General features: G+C 36.5%; 4 protein-coding genes across 5 annotated transcripts; 2 read left to right on the plus strand and 2 right to left on the minus strand.

Moving 5' to 3' along the window:
* The first annotated feature begins 276 nt into the window (after window positions 1-276).
* Window positions 277-13,158, plus strand: slc31a1 (solute carrier family 31 member 1). Of its 2 annotated transcripts, none has more exons than XM_059546767.1 (5): window positions 277-427; window positions 8,705-8,844; window positions 9,016-9,088; window positions 9,682-9,850; window positions 11,609-13,158. In XM_059546767.1, exons 2-5 carry the CDS (start codon window positions 8,722-8,724, stop codon window positions 11,808-11,810), a joined length of 567 nt encoding a protein of 188 aa, XP_059402750.1. In that variant the 5' UTR covers window positions 277-427; window positions 8,705-8,721; the 3' UTR covers window positions 11,811-13,158. The 2 variants fall into 2 exon arrangements, with proteins under 2 accessions (XP_059402750.1, XP_059402744.1); XM_059546761.1 differs by lacking the exon at window positions 277-427 and adding an exon at window positions 6,962-7,126.
* LOC132133800 (anaphase-promoting complex subunit CDC26-like) lies at window positions 12,934-14,534 on the minus strand. Its single transcript, XM_059546781.1, has 2 exons — window positions 14,201-14,534; window positions 12,934-13,612 (listed from the first exon to the last, which is right to left on the minus strand). The coding sequence occupies exons 1-2, from the start codon at window positions 14,315-14,317 to the stop codon at window positions 13,427-13,429; spliced, it is 303 nt and encodes a 100-aa protein (XP_059402764.1). The 5' UTR covers window positions 14,318-14,534; the 3' UTR covers window positions 12,934-13,426.
* Window positions 14,535-15,163: 629 nt separating this feature from the next.
* On the plus strand, window positions 15,164-20,541 carry LOC132133803 (U4/U6 small nuclear ribonucleoprotein Prp4-like). Its single transcript, XM_059546795.1, has 14 exons — window positions 15,164-15,308; window positions 15,616-15,786; window positions 16,425-16,611; window positions 16,914-17,001; window positions 17,098-17,177; window positions 17,293-17,386; window positions 17,467-17,561; window positions 18,205-18,263; window positions 18,385-18,508; window positions 18,590-18,679; window positions 18,878-19,000; window positions 19,367-19,474; window positions 19,578-19,696; window positions 20,032-20,541. Exons 2-14 carry the CDS (start codon window positions 15,624-15,626, stop codon window positions 20,223-20,225), a joined length of 1,524 nt encoding a protein of 507 aa, XP_059402778.1. The 5' UTR covers window positions 15,164-15,308; window positions 15,616-15,623; the 3' UTR covers window positions 20,226-20,541.
* LOC132133810 (RING finger protein 224-like) lies at window positions 20,245-23,040 on the minus strand. The gene is made up of 3 exons (XM_059546808.1): window positions 22,834-23,040; window positions 21,852-22,053; window positions 20,245-20,961 (listed from the first exon to the last, which is right to left on the minus strand). The coding sequence occupies exons 1-3, from the start codon at window positions 22,911-22,913 to the stop codon at window positions 20,680-20,682; spliced, it is 564 nt and encodes a 187-aa protein (XP_059402791.1). The 5' UTR covers window positions 22,914-23,040; the 3' UTR covers window positions 20,245-20,679.
* Window positions 23,041-23,390: the final 350 nt, after the last annotated feature.

Consider the following 23,390-nt stretch of genomic DNA (forward strand, 5'->3'; position numbering starts at 1 on the left):
ACAAAATTTAAATACTGATGGGAAATGTTTTGTCTTTTATTTTTTACCAGCTTCTTTACCAGTTTAGAAGTTAGGATTTTTTTTTTTTAATGTTTCTTATTTTTTGTACAAAAAAAAAAATCTAAAAAAAGAACAAAAATAATTTTGTGTGAATGTATTTTTATTGATTTAAATGACTAGAATATCAATGCTAATAAAAAGTTAACTCGTTCAGGAGCTTTTGCTGTAGACTTTTATTATGTATTACATTCCGCGTTGTAGCGGACTTCCTACTTGCAGTTCACAGCTACTTCACTGAGTCGAGCATCTCGCCGTTGCTCAGTGTGACGGTTAATCTGATTTTCTGTCCTCCCGAAACTGATGGTCTGCAGTTAATATCAAAGACACTGAAGGAAACCTGTGCACGCGGCCGTCGCATGCTGTCAAGGTGAGGTTTGTGTGTCTTTGCAGCTCACAGAAGTAGTTTTTTCCCTGTAATCTCTGTTGCCATGACCTCTGAGAAGAAATTAACACTTCTGCTCTCGACTATTTGCCCTGCTTATTAACATTACCAAAAATTTTTTAATAATTTCTACTCAGCAGCAGATGATAATGTCTAAATGAGTCGGTTGTGCAGTATAAATGCTGGTCTGATTATTTTCCTAGTATCTAACGTTACATCAGAAAGTAAAATATAAGCTGGTTTATTGTCAAAATAGTTGTTCGTGCTGGCCACGTAGGTCATTCGTGGTTATGTTTTCACTTTTAATAAACTTGAGTTATAAACCGATATCAGTCTGCTATCCTTATGCATAATTAGTTTTAGAGTGCCTTTGAACATCGTTTAAAGCTAAAAATGAAAGGAATAACTCAATCGTTCCAAACACATAAGACTTTCTTTACAAAGTAAAAAAATAAATAATTTGCTTATTCCATAATTTTAACCGTAAATATTAATAGAGTATTTTTTTAATTGCCTTTTACATTAAGATTTGATTTGATTTTAAAAAGATACTTTAATTTGCTTATTTCATAATTTTAACCGTAAATATTAATAGAGTATTTATTTATTGTTTTAATTGCCTTTTAAATTTAGATTTGATTTGATTTTAAAAAGATACTTTTGTCCTTTTTAATGTTTCTATTCCTTTAATGTTAGTTTTAGTAATTTGCGATTTTATTTTATTTGGTTGCCAAAGTAGATTTTCGTATTTAATGTTAATATTTGATCTTATTGCAGATTTATTTCAGTTAAAAAAACCTGTTTTGATTAAATACTTATTCACATTTCTGGATAACGATAACCACATTATTCCAGGTTTTTGCAGAAAGCAGCATTCCGTGAAACATAATGTAAATCCAAATGCAGTTTATGGACGTGTAAATGCATGAAAAACATCTTGACCTCTTTTTTTGAAGTGTGGCATGTGTGTGGAAAAGACCGGATGAATAATGTGGAGAGAAAGCTGGTTTACTGAGCTGAATGTGCATGGAAATGAATGTTGTTGTAATGATCAGTTTCTGGTATGCATGTAAACCCGTGGTTCTCAACCTTTCTGACTCCAAGGCCTCCCAGTGTCAACAATATTCAAAGGCTTGTGATTTACTGAATGAGGATCAAGGATCAGGATTTTTACAGATATCTTTTACTCAGAATTTCCACCCAATAACATATTGTACAGCTTGACTTAACTAGAAGATATCACCGATATCATGAGTTTCACAAAATGTATAATGTTTTTAATTTTTATTTTACATTTGCATGAATTTTCCATGTTTTTAAGACAGTGCTCTGGTTCTTCAAATGAAAAAAAAAAATTAAAAATGGGGTGAATTAAAATAAATATCTTCAGGCCCCTTTCCAGCTCAGGTGGACTACTTGAGAAGCACTGATTAAAACACAATGAAAGTCAATGTTGTTGTTTTTTTTTATATATAGTTTTGTGTGAGGAAATTTATTCTTGAAGTCCAATGTAACTCTTACATGCCATGAAGTGAGATGAGAAAAGCAGCAGCTTGAATATTCTACTAAATCTTTAATTTGTTTTCTTTGGAAAGAGAGACAATGGTTGTTTGTTCATTATTGCTCGTAAAATGGGTCTGGTAGGGTTGTGTGAAAAAGTTCACAAAAAAGAAAGCATGTTTAACTATTGTTAGACTACAAGGAAAAATACTTCTCATAACTTGCTTTTGTTCCTGAATACAGACTTTTTTTCTTCTTCTTAGTATCAAAGTGGGGGAAGGAAGGTCCCTGGATTCTTTGTATGTGTGTTTATTTATAGGTTGATTGTTTTGCTGAACCAGAAATCCAGGAAACCCTGGTTGGATGAGGTCCTTTGCTATATTTCATCTGCATTCTCTAGAACAGTGTTTCTCAACCTTTTTGGAGTATTGGACCCCCATAATATCTGAAACCAGCCTCATGGACCCCCTACCCCAGTTCTCATCTGCCATCCACTGTTTTCTTTCCAACCACAATGATTTTCACAGTTAAACGCTATGAATGCAATATCAGTGAATGCAAGTTAAGTAATTAAATTTTTTTTAATGACTGGCAACTTGAATTGCATCTGGCCATTTAATTTGATTGCATTGAAATGGCACAACACATTACACAATCAATCACAACAACATTGTCAATTTCAGAACAATATTCTACTGCATTCTGTAAAACATTACATGTCCATTAATGTCCAATTTGAGATTAATATTTTAACAACGTCCATTTGAATGTTACTTTCTTTTGTAAAATTTACACTTTTTAATACTAAAATTTAATTTTACTGCATTAAAATTACACAACACATGCTTCATCTACAACCAATTCTTTGGAACAACATTCTCTTTCAACACATGGAACAGTTTCAACACTGCCATCTATCTAATTTGGCTTTAACTTTTTAACACATCCATCTGAATGTTATTTTGCTTGAATCTTTTGTTTAATGTGAAATTTGCACCTGTTTATCACAAATAAGCTTTTGCATCCTGGGGTGAAGTGTAGCAACAGCAGCAATAAGGTTCCTCTCCAAGCTGAGTCTGTTTCTCTGTTTTGTTTTTATGTGTGCCATGGCTGAAAATGTGACCTCACACAGATAGGTTGATCCAAAAGGCAGCAGTTCATACAGAGCATGTTTCCCAACATCAGGGTACTCCTTTTCAACATTGCACCAAAACTGTGTCAGTGATGTTTCTGAAAACATTATTTTCAAACCCCTATCTGAGGACAAATCAATAAGTCTTTCCTGGAGGGTAACAGGAGCGGTCTGGGTGCAGGTAGACACAAAAGGGTTCCTTATCCAGTCAAGTGCAGAATTATGAACCTCAATGTCAGGAAAATATGATCTGAATTCAGAGGAAATTTTGTCCAAGTGTGCCTGTACTGTCTGCAGAATGCTCACTTTTTCAGCTCTAGCATTAACAAGGCACATGTCCAGCTGAGGGAAACTACTGACATCCCCATTCTGGCATTTCTGACACCAGAGCTCAATTTTCTTCATGAACCCTGAAACTCGATCATACAGGTGTAGGACAGTTGTGTCTTTTCCTTGCAATTCCAAGTTCAAGTCATTCAGCCTGCTGAAAACATCTGCCAGGTAAGCTAAATATGCCAGCCAGCTGTTGTTCTTCAGCAGTGGTGCGAGTGAATGCAAGTGCTCAGTAAGAAAGTCACTGACTTGATCCCGTAACTCAAACAGTCTCTGGAGTGTTTTTCCCCTTGAGAGCCAGCGTATATCAGTGTGAAGCAATAATTGCTGGTGTTCAGAATTTGCTCCATCACATAGTTTTTCAAACAATCTGGCATTTACAGGTCGGGATTTAATGAAGTTGATGATTTTAACAGCATCATTAAGGACTTCGTGTAATTTGGGGCACATACGTTTTGAAGCTAAAGCTTCCCTGTGAATTATGCAGTGAACTGTCTTAATGCCAGGGTTTACCTGTTTTGCGCGTGCGAGGAATCCACGGGTGCGCCCCGTCATTGACGCTGCACCGTCCGTGCAGATATGTGAGCAGCGCTGCCAGTTCAACGAGTGCTCCGTGAAAAAAAGAGTCCACAACATTAAAAACATCCTCGCCGGTAGTTCTGGCCAGCATTGGCTTGCAGAAAAGAATATGTTCGGTGATATTATCTGTGTCCTTGAAGCGAACAAACGCTACCAGTTGTGATTTGCCACTAACGTCAGTTGACTCATCTAATTGCAAAGCAAAATAGTCAGACCGCTTTAATTTTTCCACCACTTGCGCAAGGATATCCGCAGACATATCATCAATCCGACGGCATACAGTGTCGTTGGATAAAGGCACCGTTTTAATTGCATCTGCTGCCTTCTTGTCCAACATTGTTTCTGCTAGGATGGCAGCTGCTGGCACAATTAATTCCTCAGCAACTGAGTATGGTTTTTTCGATTTGGCTACAAGCAAAGATAACTCATATGAAGCAAGCAGGGAAGAACTGTTCATCTGTGTTGCCTCTTTTAGTGTGTCTTGACTTTTCCGAAATTCGGAAAGTTTTCTGTAAAAAAAGTCTGCAGATTTACCTACATATGAAGCATGTCTCGTTGTCAGATGTCGCTGTAAATGGGATGGTTTCATTGCGTGGTTAGACAGGACCTCACCACACAGAAAACATAATGGCTGTGGAGGCTCAGTCGTTGTCATGGTAAACCCAAACATTTTGTAACTGTCTTGATATTGACGTTCTTTTGGTCTGTCCTTTTTAATTCGCTTTTCTGGTGGGCTGGAATTTTCCTGTCTTGTGTCAGACCCGCTGGTAGATGGCCCATCATTTTTTTTAAGCCACCTGTCCATGATTGCTGCTCTCCCCTATGTGACAGTTCTCTGACTGAAATCAACGCGCTGTAAACATACTGGATTGAGTAAAATGGCGGCAAATCGCGGCAAAAATAAATTAGGTCATTTAAAATAATTTGTAATTTCAACCTTAATTCTGGTTTTAGTAATACTAAACAATAAAGCTAAAAAATAAATTTAGGATATTTAAAATATATATATTTTTAAATGGTTTTACGGACCCCCTGCAATTATGCCACGGACCACTTGGGGTCCGCGTACCCCCGGTTGAGAAACACTGCTCTAGAATGTCAGTGCTTTGTGCAAGACTGTCTGCAAGTTGTTTTTATTTTAAACCAAAATGTGTTCGTTTCACTATCCACATGGTTCTTCTCAAATGAACGAGTGGCATCCAAGTGCCATTAATGCATTTTGTTTCATTTTTAATTTAATATCTGGCATTACAGCCCAATCCTGTTTGCTTTTTTAAGCGTTCAGTCACGTCTGAATTCTCACAAACAAATGTCTAGATCATGTTACACACGCCAAACATCCATTTGGCATCAGAATTGTATTTCCCCCTCTTTCTGTTAATCTTATCATTGTAATATGAAAAATCTGAAATACAAAATTATTGAATCTTGATGCATTTTAAAATGAAAAACATTTTAAAATATTTTAAAATATAAAAAAAAAAAACATTCACTACAAAATCTCTAATATGATATATAAGTAATGTTAAATGTACATAATGTATCATTCTTTTTAAACTTTACAGTAATAAGTTTAGCTTACAATGAAAAATGCACAATGCATCAGAATAGTGCTAAAAATAAGCTTAATTTTCCAGCATGGATTGATAATTCAGCCTGTCTGTTTTCTAAAAGCATGTTATTGATCTTATTGGGAATGAATGCGTCAGTGCATGTCTTTATTTTTCATTTTGACCTTGTTCTTTTTCAAAATGAACTCTTCCAATGAAACCAATTGTTCCCACAATCTCAGCTCTTTTCCCACATGGTTTATAAGCTCTGTTGATGGGACTAAACTACTAAAATAATTATTGTCATAATCATTAAAGGGTTTTCTCTTTTGCACTCATTGTGATTTGTTTGGTCAACTATATTTACATGATTTCTGTTAAACCTAACAAAATCATTATTCAAATTCAACATTTGATTAGTAGGCTGTTGTGAAATTTTGAACTGCTCCGTATGAGTCAACTGCTGCCTCACCTTGACCTCTGCACTAAAGCTGGACGATTACACGACTCGTGCTATTGAACACAGTTAATGCTAGTTCATATTGCCCCCTGAACATTCGTTTGCTTGCGTTTCTGTTCTGTGACCCGCCAATGAGAAGGTTAATGCGGTCTGAACATCATAACGATCAGTAATGATTGACCAAATCCTTATCGTTCCATGCACTTAAAATATCATTGATACAATCACTTTTTAAGAAACGATTAATATGATAAAAGATTGAAATCGCTGTTGTTTATCTTTATGGTAACAAGCACACAGCTCATAATCTGAAACCTTGTTCAGTTGAACATTGTTAAAAGCTGATCTTTGAACATTGATCGTTTTTCTTAAAACAGACGTACTGTCCCGAAGCACAGGCTTGCGTTATGACTGTTGAGGAAAGGTCTAGTTTGCACAAAAGTTTGGACTTTTGACATTATTTTGAATTGTTATATTAGCCGAGTTTTCATCCACCATTTACTCAGAAAAATGTCTCCATCCAATCTGCCTTTTACCAACAAAGAAATAAATCGTCACATAATTTGATGAATTGCAAAAGACATAAAATAATTTGAACATTTTGGAATGTAGGTCCGATTTTTCGCACTCTTGAATATTTATCAAGAAACAGCACTTTGATGGGAAAAGCAAATGCACACGTATACATTTTAATGTGTTTTACTTTATTTTCGCAAAAAAAAAGAAAAAGAAAACGGGTTAGGGTGGTTACTTTGGGAAGGGATTAAATACAAAATAGTAATTTTGTGGGCACTACATAATTGCCTTACTTCCACATAAAAAATGTGTAAAATAGTCATAATACAGAATAACTTTTGACTGGATCTATAGTGAGTAAGAGTGGATGAAGAGAGGAGGTCTTTTCAGTGGGTGTGGTTAAAACCTTGTGATTGGATTAATGGCAGAAAAGGGAAATGAAAAGCAGATGAGAAGTCACATGAGAAGTCAGTGCTGTACGGCGAGCTGCACACTAGATTCCTACTGCTCTTCATGAACGCTATTGCTGTGGTGCTGCACTTTAGACACTAATTGCACCTGTTTGCGAAAGATACTTTGAGAAGGAAGCCAGCTGAGGTGACAGGTTTCCTTGGGTGAGTTATTTCTGGGGAAATTCTTCATTTGATTCAATTTTATTTAATTTTGTTTTGTTGTGCAGTTTTTTCTTTTGTATGAGATTTTAATGACAGAAATGAATTAATGCAACACTTAGCCATCCATGGTATCTTAAATGCTAATACCATGGTACTAAATAATTACTGTGTAATCTACCATAGAATTTACTATTTACATGGCAATTAAAAAAAAAAAAAAATACCAGAAACATACTACCAAGATACATCAAAAAAAAAAATTGGGATCATTTAGGAAGGGATCTTGTACATGTTTTATACTTACTGACTTTTAAAATGTGTGAAGACATTTTGTATGCTATAAGAGTAGTCACATGATACATTTTACTTCGTGACAACTTCTGGACGGTGATTAGGAAGACAGGATACAAGCAGACATTTTTTTTTTTTTTCTGAATTGTTTTCCCCCATCTTTCGTTGCTCCTCAGTTGACATTGTTTGTGTTTATGAATCTGGGCTAAATATGAGGGAAATTTTCATTCCAGATTTGTAAAAGAGTAACTTTTTCAGTCAAGCAAGTGCACGCTGACTAATGGTTAGTACAGATAGTATGCATAATGCATTCATTAGTCTGCTGTGTGTCACATACAGTCATCTGTGATGTGTGTTTTATCCCCGAGGCTGTCCCGAACCTTTAGGAAAGCCTGTTTGCTGCTTAATGGGGAAAGTAATTGTTTTATAGAGGTACGTATTCGATTATCTGGCCAATGTTGTCAAAGTGAATAGCCTGGGGTTGTGGAGATATTTGATTAGTGAAGGTCTCTTGTATCTGTTATTGTTTAGTCAGAATTTGAATGCTTTTTATGAATTTAAAATAACCAGGGACTTAACTTAATACACAGAAACAGAGTGGACTTTCAGTGGAGGGTTGGAAATCTCATAGGTTTTGTTCAAAATATCTTCGTTTGCATTTTACAGATGAATGATATATGAATGAATGAATACAGCTGCTAAAAACCACTCAACTGGAGTATGTTCTCCTCCTTTCTTTTAGCAGAACAGTAATTTAATAAACTGAAGAACATTTCTTTATTATTCTAGATAGCTGTCAAACACACAACTAGGGAAGCACAATATATCGGCCCATATCGGTATCGGCCGATAAATGCTCTTTTTTTTTCCCCTGTTATCTGTATCGGTCCGATAAGAAAATCTGGCCGATATCCTAAAGCCGATACACTTGAAACAGAAACGCTTGATCTCAGACAATTTGTTAGCATTATTAATGCATTATTTTATTTATTTCTAAGACTTTTTTTGATGAAATTTGGTAATGGGAGACTTCCTTGTTCAAACCAGGCTGCTTATGTTGAAGTGTTTTGGGATGTGCCTTTTAATGATGAGACATTTTTTTATAATCAGGCTCTCAAAAAGTATATAAAAACTTGGATGCAGATTTATCAGCCAGCATATCGGTTATCGGCTTTCAAATAAAAAAAATAAAATAATAATAATTATCGGTTATCGGCCAAAATGTTCATATCAGTGCATCCCTACACACAACTTGAATCTTTAAGAATGTTTGCACTCTCTCCCCAGAACCTCTGTTCAGTGAGATGAATATGTCAGATCCACACAGTGACCATGTGCACCCAACCATGGCGCCTGCTATCTCCGACTCTCATGGGGACCATATGACACCCCCCGACACGGGCCATGGGGATCACATGATGATGATGGTGAGACAAGCTGGAGTTCATTAAGTTTGGGTGTCAAACACAAATGTTATGTTCGTTTAATGCTGTTGTACAGTGGATGTAAGACTGCTTCTTCATTAACATATTATTAGAATTGTGGTATTCATTATGGGAAAACATAAATTGAAAATGTTGCTTCATGTATACTTTCAGCAAATGACCTTCTACTTTGGCTACAAAAATGTGGAGCTGCTATTTGCTGGGCTGGTTATCAACACACCAGGAGGTAAGATTTGCTCTGTTTTCGTCCATACATTGCAAGTCATTGGCCTCCAACATTCTTATCTATTTATCATGTTTAGAACGTCATACAGGTTTTACTAGATTGTACTAGTTTTAGTAAGCTGATGCATCTTAATTTTGAGAACAAAGCAGGACATTTTTGTAACCAGGAAGTTCAGATTGCACTGGGGTATTAAGAGAAAAGTAGGTAACAATAGCTGGGTTCCTGTTACCCTGTTTTTATGTGCATTTCGAACTATCGTATCAGACTGAAGTGATTGAAAAATAAATGTCTGCAATTTTTACGCTCACTTGAAGTGGTTTTTGACTTGTGCGAAAAATGTTAAAGCGAATAAGGGGAGATAGAAATACATTTTGCCACTAAATTCCTCCAAGCGCATCAAAAAAGTCATGTGACTGCGCTATGGGACGGTAAATCCTGACTAACCAGCGGGCCAATCTTGTTCCACAGCATGTTCCACAAATGTTTTGTGCGATATTCCAATTTTGCTCACAAGTTAAATTCTCAACTTTGGATGGAAACCCGGCTAATGTAAGGTTTCTTGTGTTGTAACTTTTCTTCATCCTCATCTCTAGAAATGGTAGGGGCGTGCATTGGTGTGTTCCTGCTGGCTGTGTTCTACGAGGGTCTGAAGATCGGCCGCGAGTTCCTGTTGAGAAGGAATCAGGTGAACGTGCGTTACAACTCCATGCCTGTCCCAGGAGCTGATGGCACCGTGCTCATGGAGACGCATAAAACAGTCGGGTCAGTGAATGGAGTACTCATGTTTTCAGAAGGTCTGCATAGGTGTTAGTAAATGCAATATAAAAAAGACTGCTTTCTTGGTGAACCTTGCCAGTTTTTATTGTGCATGATTCATCATTTCACAATAAGGTCTTTGTAATCTTTCATGAATTTGAAGGAACTTTTCCTTTCAGCAGTTATCAGGACATGAGTGCCATTCAGTTTCACATGAACTGCATGACATGATAAAAGTCAAATGTGTTGCGAAATTAATTGTATGTTGACCTTCAAGTTATAAAGCTTGAAACTGCTCTATAAACGTGACCATTAGCCCCAACCAAATGGTCCTGTCATATATATATATATCTGTGTGTGTCACAGTAACATTATCATTATTTTAATAATTACAAACCCAAAAAGTATACATGGCAAATCTAAACCAATCTGATTGCTGGATCTTTTGGGCAGGGGTTTATGGAAGTCTATTTCTGCCTCAGATCAAAAATCAGAAGATAAATGACATTAAGGCCCAATCCCAATTCTACCCCTTAGCCCTTCCCCTTTCCCCTGTGGGTAGGGGTGTCTCGATTCTCTTTTGGTTGGAGGGGTAAGGGGAAGGGCCAGATAGCCCTTCAAACGAAGGGGTATGAATTATCTCGGCAACATGGCTGCTACAGCAAACAAAAAGACACATAAATGTAAGCTTTTTTGGCATAAATAAAGATTTTAACGAAAATTAATCATTTGTTGTATGTTACATTCAATTGAGAGTTCATATTAGTGGTCATGTTACTCAAAGAAATGTTTGCAAAAAATCGCTAATGTTTGTTAACGTTATATCTTTACAGACTGCACGATAGTGCCATTGCATATGTCTGATCAGGGTGATAACTGCCGTAGACACTGATGGGGGCTAATCCCCCCAATAATTAGAAATCGCTAAACCATTTTCTCAAATATTGCCTATGAGAGAGAGAGAGAGAGAGAGAGAGAGATGCGTGTATTCGCGTCTGTGCGTTTATCTTTTTAGAGTGAGTTTACTTAAAAACAGCGATTGTATCCTCTCGTCGCTGGAAAATATAATGTAGCAATTCAATATTTAAACTGTATATAAAAGTCGTGAATATAAAATAGAATTGGGATTGGGCCTAAGTTATAACTATGAGATAAGAAATCTAAATTATGAGATGAAATTTCAGATGCATGACATACTAGGTTATAATTATGAGATAGAAAGTCATAATATAATAAAATAAAAGGTCAGAATAATGACATACTAAGTCATAAATCTAAAAAAAAAAAACTCAAACCTGACCAAGTCAAAATTGTGATTAAAATGTCAAAATAACAAAGTTGAAATCATGGGATAAGCCATAGTTTTGACAGTCAAAATTGATATAAGTCATAATATAACATAAAAAGTTAAAATTAAGAAATCAGTTGCATTTCTGCGATTAAAAAGTCATAAGACAATTAACTTTAAAAATTTAATTTATCTCAGTTTGGACTTTATCTCATAATTAGATTTACCAATACATTGGCAAATTAAAAATAGTTCATAAACATAATCATATAAAGACATGCTTGCTAAATTAAATAAATGGCCTTTATATTGTTAGTACTAAAGCAAAACTCCACTGATTTTATCATCCCGTGTATGTACCTCACGAGTGACCTCTGTGAGGTAAACATGCATTTGACAGGTTCTCTTCTCACTGCTGACCTGACATTTGTAATCCTGTAATGAGCTAAAAGCACCACTTCTGTTCTCTCCTCCAGCCAGCGAATGCTGAGTCTCGCACACTTTCTCCAGACCTTTCTTCACATCATCCAAGTGGTGGTCAGTTACTTCCTCATGCTGGTGTTCATGACGTACAACGGGTACCTGTGCATCGCAGTGGCGGCGGGCGCCGGTCTCGGCTACTTCCTGTTCAGCTGGAAGAAGGCAGTAGTGGTTGATATTACAGAACATTGTCATTAACCTCTCTTGTGTGTAACCTCAAAAAAAAACAAAAAATACCCAATTCACAATCCCAACATGCACCGCAACTCTACATGTGCTGAGCACTATATGAATTCATTCATCTTGGTTAATATCGGCCAAGTGGCTCCATTCTTTTTAAAGCTCTGTTTTGATTTGTTTTATTAAAATTCGCTCCAGATTTCATATCCCATCCCAGTAATCACATATGAGTGCACAGTCTACCTCCATAGTGCTGAGAGCCACAACTGACATTATTTGTAATAATCATTTCATCTCATGGATTATTACGCTCATAAAGGTGCTTCTGGGTGTGACACAACCTAAATAAACCCTTTGCCTTAAATGAGGGACCACACACATACACCCAAGAGGGCGACCGTAGACTCTAGAAGCCAAACTGGATCTGGTGGACCCAATATACAAGCACTAGTGCCAGGACGGTGTGTTTTTTTTTTATTTGTTTTTTGAGGTTGTTATATGGCCAAGTGTTTCAAATCATTGAAACTGTGGTTAATAATCAGCGACCATTGTTTAGACATAAACACTGGACTGAGTGATGTTTGCACAAGAAAGAGAGGTTTTGGGACAAAGTCGAACTTTGCACCCTTTGGAGAGCTTTTAAGTAAATATGGAGACTGGTGGAAAATAAATCATATCTGATGCCAGTGTCAACGGTTTCTTTTTGTAATTTAAATTTGGAACACACTGCGATGACAGTGTACTTGATATCAGTCTTCTGACAATCTTTTTACATTATGACATTTTTTAAAATGTAAATTTGTGGCACATTTGTGATGTTGTGCAAATCATGAGCTGTTCAAGATAATAAGGTCATCGCTCTGATAGTTACAGGGTTCCAGTTCAGAATGTGAATTATGTTGAAATTGGGGATAATTATGCTCCTTTATTAAAAGGGGTGTGCCTTTTACATATGGGACCCAATTAAAGTGCCCAAAGAGTGTCTCAATTGCTTGAAAAAAATAAAGGCCTTCTTACTGAGAAAATCGCAAAACCACATATTTCAAACCAGTACACATGTTTAAAAGTATTTAAGTTAAAAGCAGAAAAGCTGTTCTAAAAGAAAATATTAACATCATGTTTTTGTAGCAGTTGCCACTGGTTTTGATCAATTTTGCAGATTGGTTTTAAAAGCAAAGTAAATCTTCACGATCTTAAGTGGGAAAAACTACAAGCCTTTGTGTAGAAGCGCTGAACCTCATTTCCAGTGCCGAGGCAATGTTAAGATTTCTTAGTCGGTTTACAGTTCAGTCATGTCTGTAGAGTTTGAAATATAAACAGTACTGTAATCAGTGAAAACAAATAAATATTGTATGATCTGAAGAATTGTTGTGACCACCTCATTTATAAACCAACCTGTTTTTGATGTTCACCTATAAAATGTTTCTCCTTCTTCTTTACAGTAAAGCCAAAAGACACAATTTTCCACATCCAACTAACAAGATTTAATTTACGCTGTAGAAAAATAGTCCTTTGTAATCTGTTGTCACAAAAGGCTTTGTCTATTTCAGGGCAGCTGATATTAAATCAGAATATGTATGTGTGTGATGCAGATTCCCAACACCTTGTAGTCCACTTTTCATGTCTTCAAATTGTCAAAACTGAAGGTTCCCAAAAAGTGATGGCAAAGTGTTGGGCTTTGGGTGGGGTTTGTAACCGATCCGCTCGTGGATCATCTGCTCCCTGGTCTTCCCGTCCGTCCCGCCAGCGGATGCTCCGCTCATCTCGGTGGATGTGGCCACACCAACTACATCCACCTCTTCCCTCTGTTTCTTTCGACTCTGGACAGACATGAGATTATTATTAAAACAAGATCGATCTTTCCTTACAAAAAATTACCTTTGGCTGCAGTAAGTGTATGTTGTAGATCTTAGCACACATATTTGCTATTTTCATCAACATATAGTGCGCATTTGTGGTCTGCTTCCCCGATTTCATTTGTGGTATATGTCCCGTGAGTAATTCACTGGAATGAAAATTAGAATCTCTAATTATTCTTCCCAAATCCTCGCGTCTTATTCCAGGCTTAAATCCTCTGAAGAGTAATGTCATTTCATTGGACCCAGGTTTTGAAAATGCTTATTGCGTCCTTAGACTGAAACTTTCACTGTTTACAGTTGTTTAAGTTACTCTCATAATCACCGTAGAGCATCATGGTTTCAGGAAAAGTAGGGATAAACCAGCTTCTAGTACATCATTTTAAACTTTTTTTTTTCAAGGTATTATTCAGTTCTTTGGCTTGTTTTACCAATTGCTTATGGCTCGACTGAGCCTGGTTTCTCCCAAAGTTTTTTCTCCTTTTCTGGTTGCATGGATGATGACACTACCTTCACATATTCAGCCCTACGTGCAATTGATCAGGATTTTACCTCCAGCTCTTTCTTGACACTTTCAAACTCCTCTGTGTCGTCCAGCTTGAGCTCCAGGCGCGTGGGCTTCCTGCGCAGCATCTTCACGTCACCGCCTCCTGTTGCCTGGAAACGCATCGTTAAGTAATGCAGATTCTGTCCATTCTGAATCGAGTCCTGCTGCTGCAATGTAACGTTATTGGTTAGCAGCTACATGCTAATTAGCTCATTATCTTTGAACTCGGAGTCTTAAACAGTAACAAACAGCATAATAATGAACTATGAAGATTGTCGTTTAGGTTATTCAACATGACAGATTAACGGCAAACCATTCAAAATTAAATAGACGACTGTTTTCACATCACAACACTTACCGCGCTCTCACACGTTTGATCTCCAGTCTCCACCGGAAGTCCGGAGGGGAATTATGGGAAATGTAGTTAAAGCGCGTAGAAAGCAGAGGCGTTGAGAAATAACTAAATAAACTGAAATTAAATCCTGACTTGTTTGAAGTGTTTGAATTGTTTCATAATTGTTTTACTGTTTGTATTTAGCTGAAAGGCCCACAATAAAAGCAGCACTTAAAATAAAAGCATTTAATTATCCATTCGATAAAAAAAACTTTGATGAATTTAGTAAATAAGCCCATCATGAAAAGTGAATAAAGAATGGTATGCGACAAAAATAATTCAAATAAGTAAAAAAAAAATTATAATTAAGTAAAAAAGCAATCGCTGCAGTCCTATGATGTCTCAATATGACTTAAGATAATTTAAAATAAGTAAAAGTCTTAAAATCGTGAACAATTGGGGAAAATGGTCCTAGCTTCAAAATATTGTTGTGGAAAATGAGGGACCCAATAAAGGAACACACATCAGCGTAATATGAAAAATATTAAATTCATAATGTCGAAGATCTGTCATAATTTCCATAGACAGTGATAATTTCATCCGCTGGGTGTCACTATTTATTCTCGTAGCGCGTGAAGTCACACAGGCGGATATGACGACACACTGTGCGCCGTCTGGCCCGCGTTGTGTGTTCGTGTTTGTAGACAGTACACATTAGATCTCATATAAACAACCTGTTTTTAAAGCAAGCTTTCTTTGTGTCTGTAAAAGGATAAAGGGTGAGTGAAGAGTTGGTTAAGATGAACGAGTTTCTCTTTATTTAGCTAAAATTAGTTTCTTAACTTCTTGCAAAACGTACGTTACTGTCGTTCAGTGATATATCACATGATAGTAACGTTACTGAATGATATCTGTACTCCTATACAGTGGTATTTATATGGTACTTCAATGTAATTAGCAGAAGTTTTTAATATCACTATTTGATAATATCGAACACCTAATCAACCAAAGTAAAAGTTAGGTTGATGAATATTGTAGAACTGTCCATACAGGATTTGTAAATAAGATATTCTGATTCATAAATAGTTGAAAAGATGTCGGATGAAGACGAAGCTCCAGTCGTGAAGAAGGCCAGGATTTTCTATGGAAGTCTTGAAGAAAAGGAGAAGGAGCGTCTCAGCCGAGAAGGAGTATCTTCTGCTGCCAGAGATGCTGTTAAAGCTGGCATCAAGGCTGGGAATATTAACATCTCCAGTGGTAAGTCTGATATTCTTCATATGTATTTCATACTTTTTTTATAACTTAATATTCGTAATATTTCAGTATGAACACTTGCCAGACTGACAAAAAATGTTTTAGTTTATTAGGAAAATTATATTAAAATGTAATAATCAAATATGCTGATTTGTATTTCAACAAAATCTTAATCTGATATAAACCAAGCTTTTGAGGAACATCTAAATATTCTGTATCTCTCAGTTATTGTATGGCATTGAACTAAATGTGTTGTCCCCCCATAATACAAACTAAATGGCTTTGATTTATTTATTTTTTTGAGCTTTGAAACTAAGCACTTAAATATTATTTTACTAGAACATAATTGGGATACAGAGTGACAGCTGATATTTATTTTATGTATATATATATGTATGTCTATATATAAATAATTGTTTTTTTTTCCTCCTCCATATTTCGTTCTCATTGTATCATATTATTTAGGCCATAAAAGCCTGATGTATCAAACAAGATACAAAACATAAAACAATTATGCTTTGTTTTTATATGTAACTAAAAGGTTCAAAAGACGCTTAATCTTAATCTGTAACCTATTCTTACTGACAGGAAATGATGTTTGCTCTTCAGCAGTGTAACTTGTTTCTTTTTCCTCTCCTCAGGCGAGTCTATGGAGATGGAGGAGCATGTGAGTGAGCGACAGGCTGAAGTGCTGGCAGAGTTTGAGCGCAGAAAGAGAGCGAGACAAATCACCGTCTCTACTGATGATGTCGAGGTCAAGGCCTGCCTCCGAGCTCTTGGCGAGCCAATCACGCTGTTTGGGGAGGGGCCTCCAGAGAGACGAGAGAGGTGGGTGGACAGGTTTTTATTTAAAAATTGAATTTATTCCTGTGATGGAAAAGCTGAATTTTCAACAGCCATTATTCCAAGTGTCACCTTAGAAATCAGTCCAATAAACGTTTTTTTTTTTTTTTTAATCAGCGCATATGAATACAGTTGTGCTGCTTAATATCTTTGTGAAATTCTTAAAGTCTTTTGTAACGTTATAAATACATATTGTCACTTTTTATCAATTGAATTAATCTTTTAACTCCTAAAAGTATTCACTTCTTTTTCAGTTTTAGTGGTTTCTGATGTTTTGTTCTCCACAGATTGAGGAACAAACTTTCAGTAGTGGGTCCTGACGCCTTGAAGAGGTCAAAGAAAGAGGATGAAAAAGCAAAGCGGACTCAAGATGATGTAGGAACTCCTGTTTTATTCATTGTGTCCTACTTTCAGGAAGTTGTAGTTGTCGTAGATTTGAAAGACTGAAGGAAGGTCGTGTGTTTTGTGCAGTATCAGCAGACGTGGTACCATGAAGGACCTTCATCTCTGAAAGAGGCACGTATTTGGTTAGCCAAGTATTCCCTGCCCAGGTAAGCAGGACAGATGTTATTTTTCCAGTATCTAAGAATATAGATATAAAATGCAGCCGAATGACTATTTGGTGTATTTTAAAAGCTAGTTTGGTGTTTTTGTTTGGTTCTCCAGGGCAGTGGAAAGGTTAGATGCCGCAAGGGCACAAAAAGAGATTCCAGAATCTACAAGAACAATAAAACAGCAAGAGCTTCACAAGGCCCTACGGGTACGACAGCAAGCCTTTATGATGTTTTGTAATGGTCTTGCACTTTTAATGCTGTATTTAATTATTACTGTTTTATTTAGAATGTGAATAACTTCTGCAGCCAAATTGGCGATGACCGTCCAATATCTCACTGCCAGTTTAGCCCCAACTCTAAGATGCTTGTGACTGCTTCATGGTTTGTTTTATCATATATTTAACGGTGGTATTTAATCATTTATTTCATACACATCATTCACAAAAACATTTGTTTTTAAGGTTATTCATATATGCTTTGTATGCTTTCGCAAGAATTGTAATAATGCAGTGAGGTTTTTGAATGAACAGCCTACAACAGAAAGTATGGCTCACACACATGATCAATGAGAAAGCCTTAATTAAATTACATGGAGGGACAGAAGCAACTCAGAAACACATCGAAGAACTGTGACTACTACAACCTTACCTTAGTTTAGGCACTTCCTGTAAAGTGAGGATGTTTTCAAAAGTCCTGCTTGTAGTAAAGCAGTAATGAAGCAGATTTGACTTGACTAGTAGTTTATGCTTATCATGTCACTTATATTAATTAAATCAAATTAATATTTTGGAGTGACCACATTTTGCTTGTAAAATAGAAACTTCTTCTTGATTTACTTGCAGGCTGGTTGTTGGCCATACTGTGTGTTGTAGGACTCCTTGTTCAAACAAGAATTTCTCTGCATTAATAAATTGTTCTTTAAAAAAAGAATGTTTGGAGACAAAATAATATTTTAAAATGTATGTTTTAAAATACTTTTTATATTTGGTCTAAAAACATGTCTGAAAATATTTCTTTGTTGTAGGAGTGGCTTGTGTAAATTGTGGAATGTCCCAGATTGTACGCTTGTACGCACGTTAAGAGGTAAATATATCAAAATGATGTTCTGTAGCGTTTGTTCTTCAAGCTGCGTCATACTTTTCATTCCAGTTTACAGTACAGCTTTTACCACTGGATTCACTGAAGGTTAACTCTTCTTTCTCAGGTCACAATACCAACGTGGGAGCGATTAGCTTTCATCCTCAAGCCACACTCACACTCGAGGAGTCCGATGTCAATATGGCCTCCTGTGCTGCGGATGGATCTGTTAAGCTGTGGAGTTTAGACAGGTGTGTATTATTAGTATTTAACATTTTGGTCTCAATTTCTAAGAAGTAAAACATGTAACATTCACCTGTTCTTATGTGTAGTGATGAGCCTATAGCAGACATTGAGGGGCACTCTATGAGAGTGGCGCGGGTGGCCTGGCATCCCTCTGGACGTTTTCTGGGCACAACTTGGTATGAATGTATTTTCTGTGTTTATATATATATTTATATTTTTATATATATATATATATATATATATGTGTGTATGTATTTTTATTTATTTATTTTTTTTTATAAAAAAATAAGGTAAATGCAAAACGATGGTATGAATATTGGTGTTGGGATAAAACCTTTCTTTCATATATTTAACCGATTTATCTTTATCTTTAGCTATGATAACTCATGGCGACTTTGGGATCTTGAAGTTCAAGAAGAAATTCTGCATCAGGAGGGTCATAGTAAAGGTGTCCATGACCTGCACTTCCACCCGGATGGCTCTCTGGCAGGAACTGGGTAAGGGCCTCGCACTAAACCCTGAGGCACTCCACTGTTTTTGTACAGGAATAAACACAACACTTGATCTATACATTTACATCAATGCTCTTATGGGTCCAAGTATGTTCAGTTTAGGACCAACCAAATAAAAAAAATGTAATCCATCATACGTTTCCTTATCTTAACCCTAATCCCTCTGATTGTAGCATTGTTTTTTCCAGTATTTGCATTACCAGAGCCTGAACCAAGTAGTCCGCCGCATAATTTTGTAATAGTTCATTCAATCTGCTTTTGATTGGTTGTTTTAGTTCAAAAGGATTTATACTTGGCTTATTAATCATTCAATTGCTGTGTTAATGTTATTCATTATTGCTCCATGTACAGTGGTTTAGATGGATTTGCTCGTGTCTGGGACCTGCGGACTGGTCGTTGTATCATGTTCCTGGAGGGCCACCACAAAGAGATTTACAGCATCAATTTCTCACCAAACGGGTGAGTAAAAGAAAGCCCATGTGAACATTTTAAAGATTTAGTAAAGCTGTTTACTGTTATTTGAGCTTCATTTGATAATTACCCTGAAATCCTCCTTGGGCAGCTTTCACGTGGCAACAGGAAGTGGAGATAACACCTGTAAAGTGTGGGACCTTCGTCACAGAAGGTGCATGTACACAATTCCTGCCCATGAAAACCTTGTGTCTTCAGTCAAGTTTCAACGTAAGTATTCAAGTCAAGAGGGCATATATAATTTAGAGATTATTCATGCAAATATAACAAATACTCATTTACTCGCCTCTTGACAGCAACCTCAGTCCCCAAATTAAATAAACACTGTTGACATTCAGCAAAATATCAGTGTTCCACAAAAGAAAAGGTCACATGGGTTTTGAGGGAACAAATATTGTAGTGTTTTTTTTTTTGTTTTTTGTTTTTTTAAGGTCCGTAGGTCTACTGTCTGTCAAAGTGAATGAGTCTAAATTCACCTCAAATGAACTTGCAAATTTGTGTAACATTTTTGCAATGTTAATATTAACAGAGTCATTTCCTTTTAGCTAATGATGGCCATTTTTTGCTGACTGGTGCGTATGACAACATAGCCAAAGTGTGGACCCATCCCGGCTGGTCACCTCTGAAGACCCTGGCAGGGCATGAAGGGAAGGTCATGGGGCTTGACCTTTCACCTGACGGACAGCTCATTGCAACCTGCTCTTTTGACCGAACCTTCAAACTCTGGATGTCAGAATGAGATTGTTTGTCTTGTTATATTTTCATTAAGAATTTTTATACAAGTTTTTTTTTTTGGTTTAGTTTTAAAGAGCTGGAAAACAACTCAGGAGATCTTTAAAATGGGAGCTGACTGTCAGTTCAAATGTGTAGTAACAAGCATTCTAGTGGATGGTCGAAGATCTGAAATTCAGTATGTCTATTCTTAAATCTTCATCATATTAAAGGTCTTTCATGTCCATATATCCGACTCCAGTTTTGAACGCTGAGTTTTGCAAAATTTGTCATATTACTGATCCATTTGGGTACCTAAATAAAATGCAATTTTGCAATGGCAATTTTTTAATGGTTTCTGGACAGTGGGATATCCGTTGTGAATTTTTTTATGTATTTATTTTTTTTTTTAAATCTCACTGTCATAGAGTCTGTGCACCATCCCCAGCAGAAAGAGATTGATAGCTGGTATGTGACTGAATCTAGCACCACCAGCAGCAGAGCAGGCAGTGCTTGCAACAATGGTTTCTGTGGAGGCGACGTTCTGCTACTGCCACATTGGCCCAGGCTGAGGGTGGTTGATCTGTGATTGGCTGCTTTATAAAGGAGGGCTTGGTCTCAAGCGGTGCTTGCTGGCTGTAGGTTCGCTGGTTTTCCACTTCAGCTTTAACACCCAGAAATGCTGCCAGGTCTAGGTCTAGTCCAGTGGCACCGCTGCGAGGTAGAGGAGTGTTCTGCCGGCACTGTGGACACGGGATCCACGTCTGTGGGGAAAGACACCTGAGTTAATTACAACCATCTGACACAGCTGAGCTGAGGTGTGTAATACAGTGCATCAACTATCAGAATTTCAGAAGTCAAATCATATTCATTTACATACAACTTTATACAATACAGATGGTTTCAAAGCAGCTTCACAGTGAACAACAAGAAAATAACAGTATTATTGTTGCAAAGTTCTTTAATTTCAGTTGAAAAGCAGTTCTAAAAAGATAATATTGAAGTTTTTCAACTCCTTTAAGTTTAATAACTGTGATTGTTGCAATATTCATTAGTTATGAATCAAACTTTTTTCAATTATACAGCAGCTCTACATCAGGTGTTAATATTCGGCTCAAGTCATTTCAGTTTAGTTCAATATTAGTGCTTATCAAATTATATTTGTAGTTAATTTAATTGCTCATTCATAAAGTTAATTGGAATTAAAAAAAATCAAATTTTGACCTATTTAAAACTGACCTTTGGGCAAAGAAATGCATTAAGAAGCGATGTCCTGAAGTAAAAACTTGAAAGTAATCTGTACTATTCAACTATTTATTATCTACAACTTTTTCTTCTAGTAATGTATCTTTTCTCTTTACCCCTAACAGACATGTTATATGTACTAATAAATAAATAGGTTGTAGTAAATAGGTACTAGTAAATAAAAAAAAAACAAGGTTTTATCACTTCAGGAAGTCAACATATGAATACTTAGATTTTTCGATGCGTATTAAAATTTTAAGAGTGGTAGGCTATATCTGACTACAATTTGTTAGAGCTAGATTATTATTGGTTTTCCTCATCCAAACCACAAGATGGGCGAACCTGACTTGCACTTTGAAATAAATCATGTGATATTTGTGGTGAAGTGTTTAAGTAGCTTGAGTCCCACCTGCTCATTGATGAGGGTGTCCAGCCGCTTCAGACAGGCCTGGCAGAACGTGTGACCACAGTAGAGTTTGCGCGGGAGTCTCTCTCCCAGATTATACGCACTGTAGCAGATGATGCAGTCCAGTTTCCGGCTGTCCCTGGAGGTCTGTGCTCCAGTCTCCACAACATCCCCTTCCACAGGAGCCTCGGACACATGCGAGACCCTACAGAACGAGCTCAGTATGATAAAAACATCTCTGGGTGTTTATTCCGAGATGGTCAGTTCTGACTTTGTGATGGCTAAATATTGGTGAAATAAAATCTTCGGTACAGAGCCAGCCAAAAACAATATTTTTTTGTATCATTAAAATTAATGTTTTAAAAAATATAAAAGCAACTTTGAACATCCACTAAAAATGTCTGGAACCAGTTGGTTAAAATTATTGAAATTTCCCCCCACAATATTGTACTCTTCCAGACACACAAGGTCAGTCGTTAAAAGAGTGTAAGTCGAGCCGTATGTATCTGTTTACTATTTGTGGCCAGCAGCAATAAAATCTGTATACACGGACGTAATAATAAAATATCTGTTTGCTGTAAGTGCTTGACCTCTAAAATGTTCTTTTTTTACAAACCAGCGGTGCATGTCCAAACAAACATAAAACATAACCATAAACATACAATGTGCTTCAGGCTTACAAAAAGATTTGATGGAAAAAGTTTTAATTGCATGACTTGTCAGAGTCATTTCATTGTTTATAATGAGAGCATGAATCACAAAGAATGTTTATTTAATGAAAAATCACCATTGTATATATAATTAAATGATATTCAAAATTAATAAGAAACGCATGCATGATCTTAATCTTGAATAATAAAATACATTTCCCTCATTCATTTCATTTTCTTTTTAAATAAGCAAAAAATCAAATATGTTTTGTTTTAATATGACATAAGCAAGTTTCCGTAACTTCAATAATGTATGTTCCGTGCAGAAGGTCTACCTGTCCACTTCATCCTTGGCTCGGTTCTGTGTGCCATCGGTCTCTTGAGGTTCTACCGTTCCGCTTGCAGGTCCATCCATGTTTAATGTACTAAAAGTCCAACTTCAGTTTACCATTTTTCTGCCGACTCTGTCTTGGTTTCCCCATGCTTCACATCCATTGTCAGATAGTTTAACACTTGAGTGCACCTCTGTTGCTTTCCCTGAAGTTGTCCTCGCAGTTTCCCCAGCAGCACAGGCTCTCTCTCTCTCACTCTCTCTCTCTCTCTCTCAACCGTCCAATCACAACTGCCTCTCTGAAATGGAGGACAAACAATGGCGTGCTTCCTCTTTAATATTTAACGACATATTAATATGTCACGGTGGTCCTATGCCTTTAAACATACACAACTGCATGTTCACCCTTTGGTGATTGAGTTGCATGTTGTTGAGCAGGTGTTTTAGTATTTAGTCCAGAGTTGCACTTTTATGTATCTTCCAAGCTCTTGGTATTAGCTGCTCTGTTATTTCCTCTTAATAATTAAGTAACATCTTGTTATTCCGTCTTGCATATAATAA

This window comes from Carassius carassius, chromosome 4 (assembly GCF_963082965.1).
Source record: "Carassius carassius chromosome 4, fCarCar2.1, whole genome shotgun sequence".
In the NCBI taxonomy this organism is placed as follows: Eukaryota; Metazoa; Chordata; class Actinopteri; order Cypriniformes; family Cyprinidae; genus Carassius; species Carassius carassius.

What these genes read in the sequence shown, in the direction of transcription:
- LOC132133810 (XM_059546808.1), bottom strand. Translation starts at nt 22,913, where the DNA reads ATGGATGGACCTGCAAGCGGAACGGTAGAACCTCAAGAGACCGATGGC. An exon ending in GCCAAGGATGAAGTGGACAG is followed by an intron (nt 22,054 to 22,833) that starts GTAGACCTTCTG and finishes CTCGTTCTGTAG; the next exon opens with GGTCTCGCATGTGTCCGAGG. An exon ending in ACACCCTCATCAATGAGCAG is followed by an intron (nt 20,962 to 21,851) that starts GTGGGACTCAAG and finishes CTTTCCCCACAG; the next exon opens with ACGTGGATCCCGTGTCCACA.
- slc31a1 (XM_059546767.1), top strand. Translation starts at nt 8,722, where the DNA reads ATGAATATGTCAGATCCACACAGTGACCATGTGCACCCAACCATGGCG. An exon ending in GGTTATCAACACACCAGGAG is followed by an intron (nt 9,089 to 9,681) that starts GTAAGATTTGCT and finishes CCTCATCTCTAG; the next exon opens with AAATGGTAGGGGCGTGCATT. An exon ending in GAGACGCATAAAACAGTCGG is followed by an intron (nt 9,851 to 11,608) that starts GTCAGTGAATGG and finishes TCTCTCCTCCAG; the next exon opens with CCAGCGAATGCTGAGTCTCG.
- LOC132133800 (XM_059546781.1), bottom strand. Translation starts at nt 14,317, where the DNA reads ATGCGTTTCCAGGCAACAGGAGGCGGTGACGTGAAGATGCTGCGCAGG. An exon ending in GTGTCAAGAAAGAGCTGGAG is followed by an intron (nt 13,613 to 14,200) that starts GTAAAATCCTGA and finishes ATGTCTGTCCAG; the next exon opens with AGTCGAAAGAAACAGAGGGA.
- LOC132133803 (XM_059546795.1), top strand. Translation starts at nt 15,624, where the DNA reads ATGTCGGATGAAGACGAAGCTCCAGTCGTGAAGAAGGCCAGGATTTTC. An exon ending in GCCAAGTATTCCCTGCCCAG is followed by an intron (nt 17,178 to 17,292) that starts GTAAGCAGGACA and finishes TTGGTTCTCCAG; the next exon opens with GGCAGTGGAAAGGTTAGATG. An exon ending in CGTTTTCTGGGCACAACTTG is followed by an intron (nt 18,680 to 18,877) that starts GTATGAATGTAT and finishes CTTTATCTTTAG; the next exon opens with CTATGATAACTCATGGCGAC.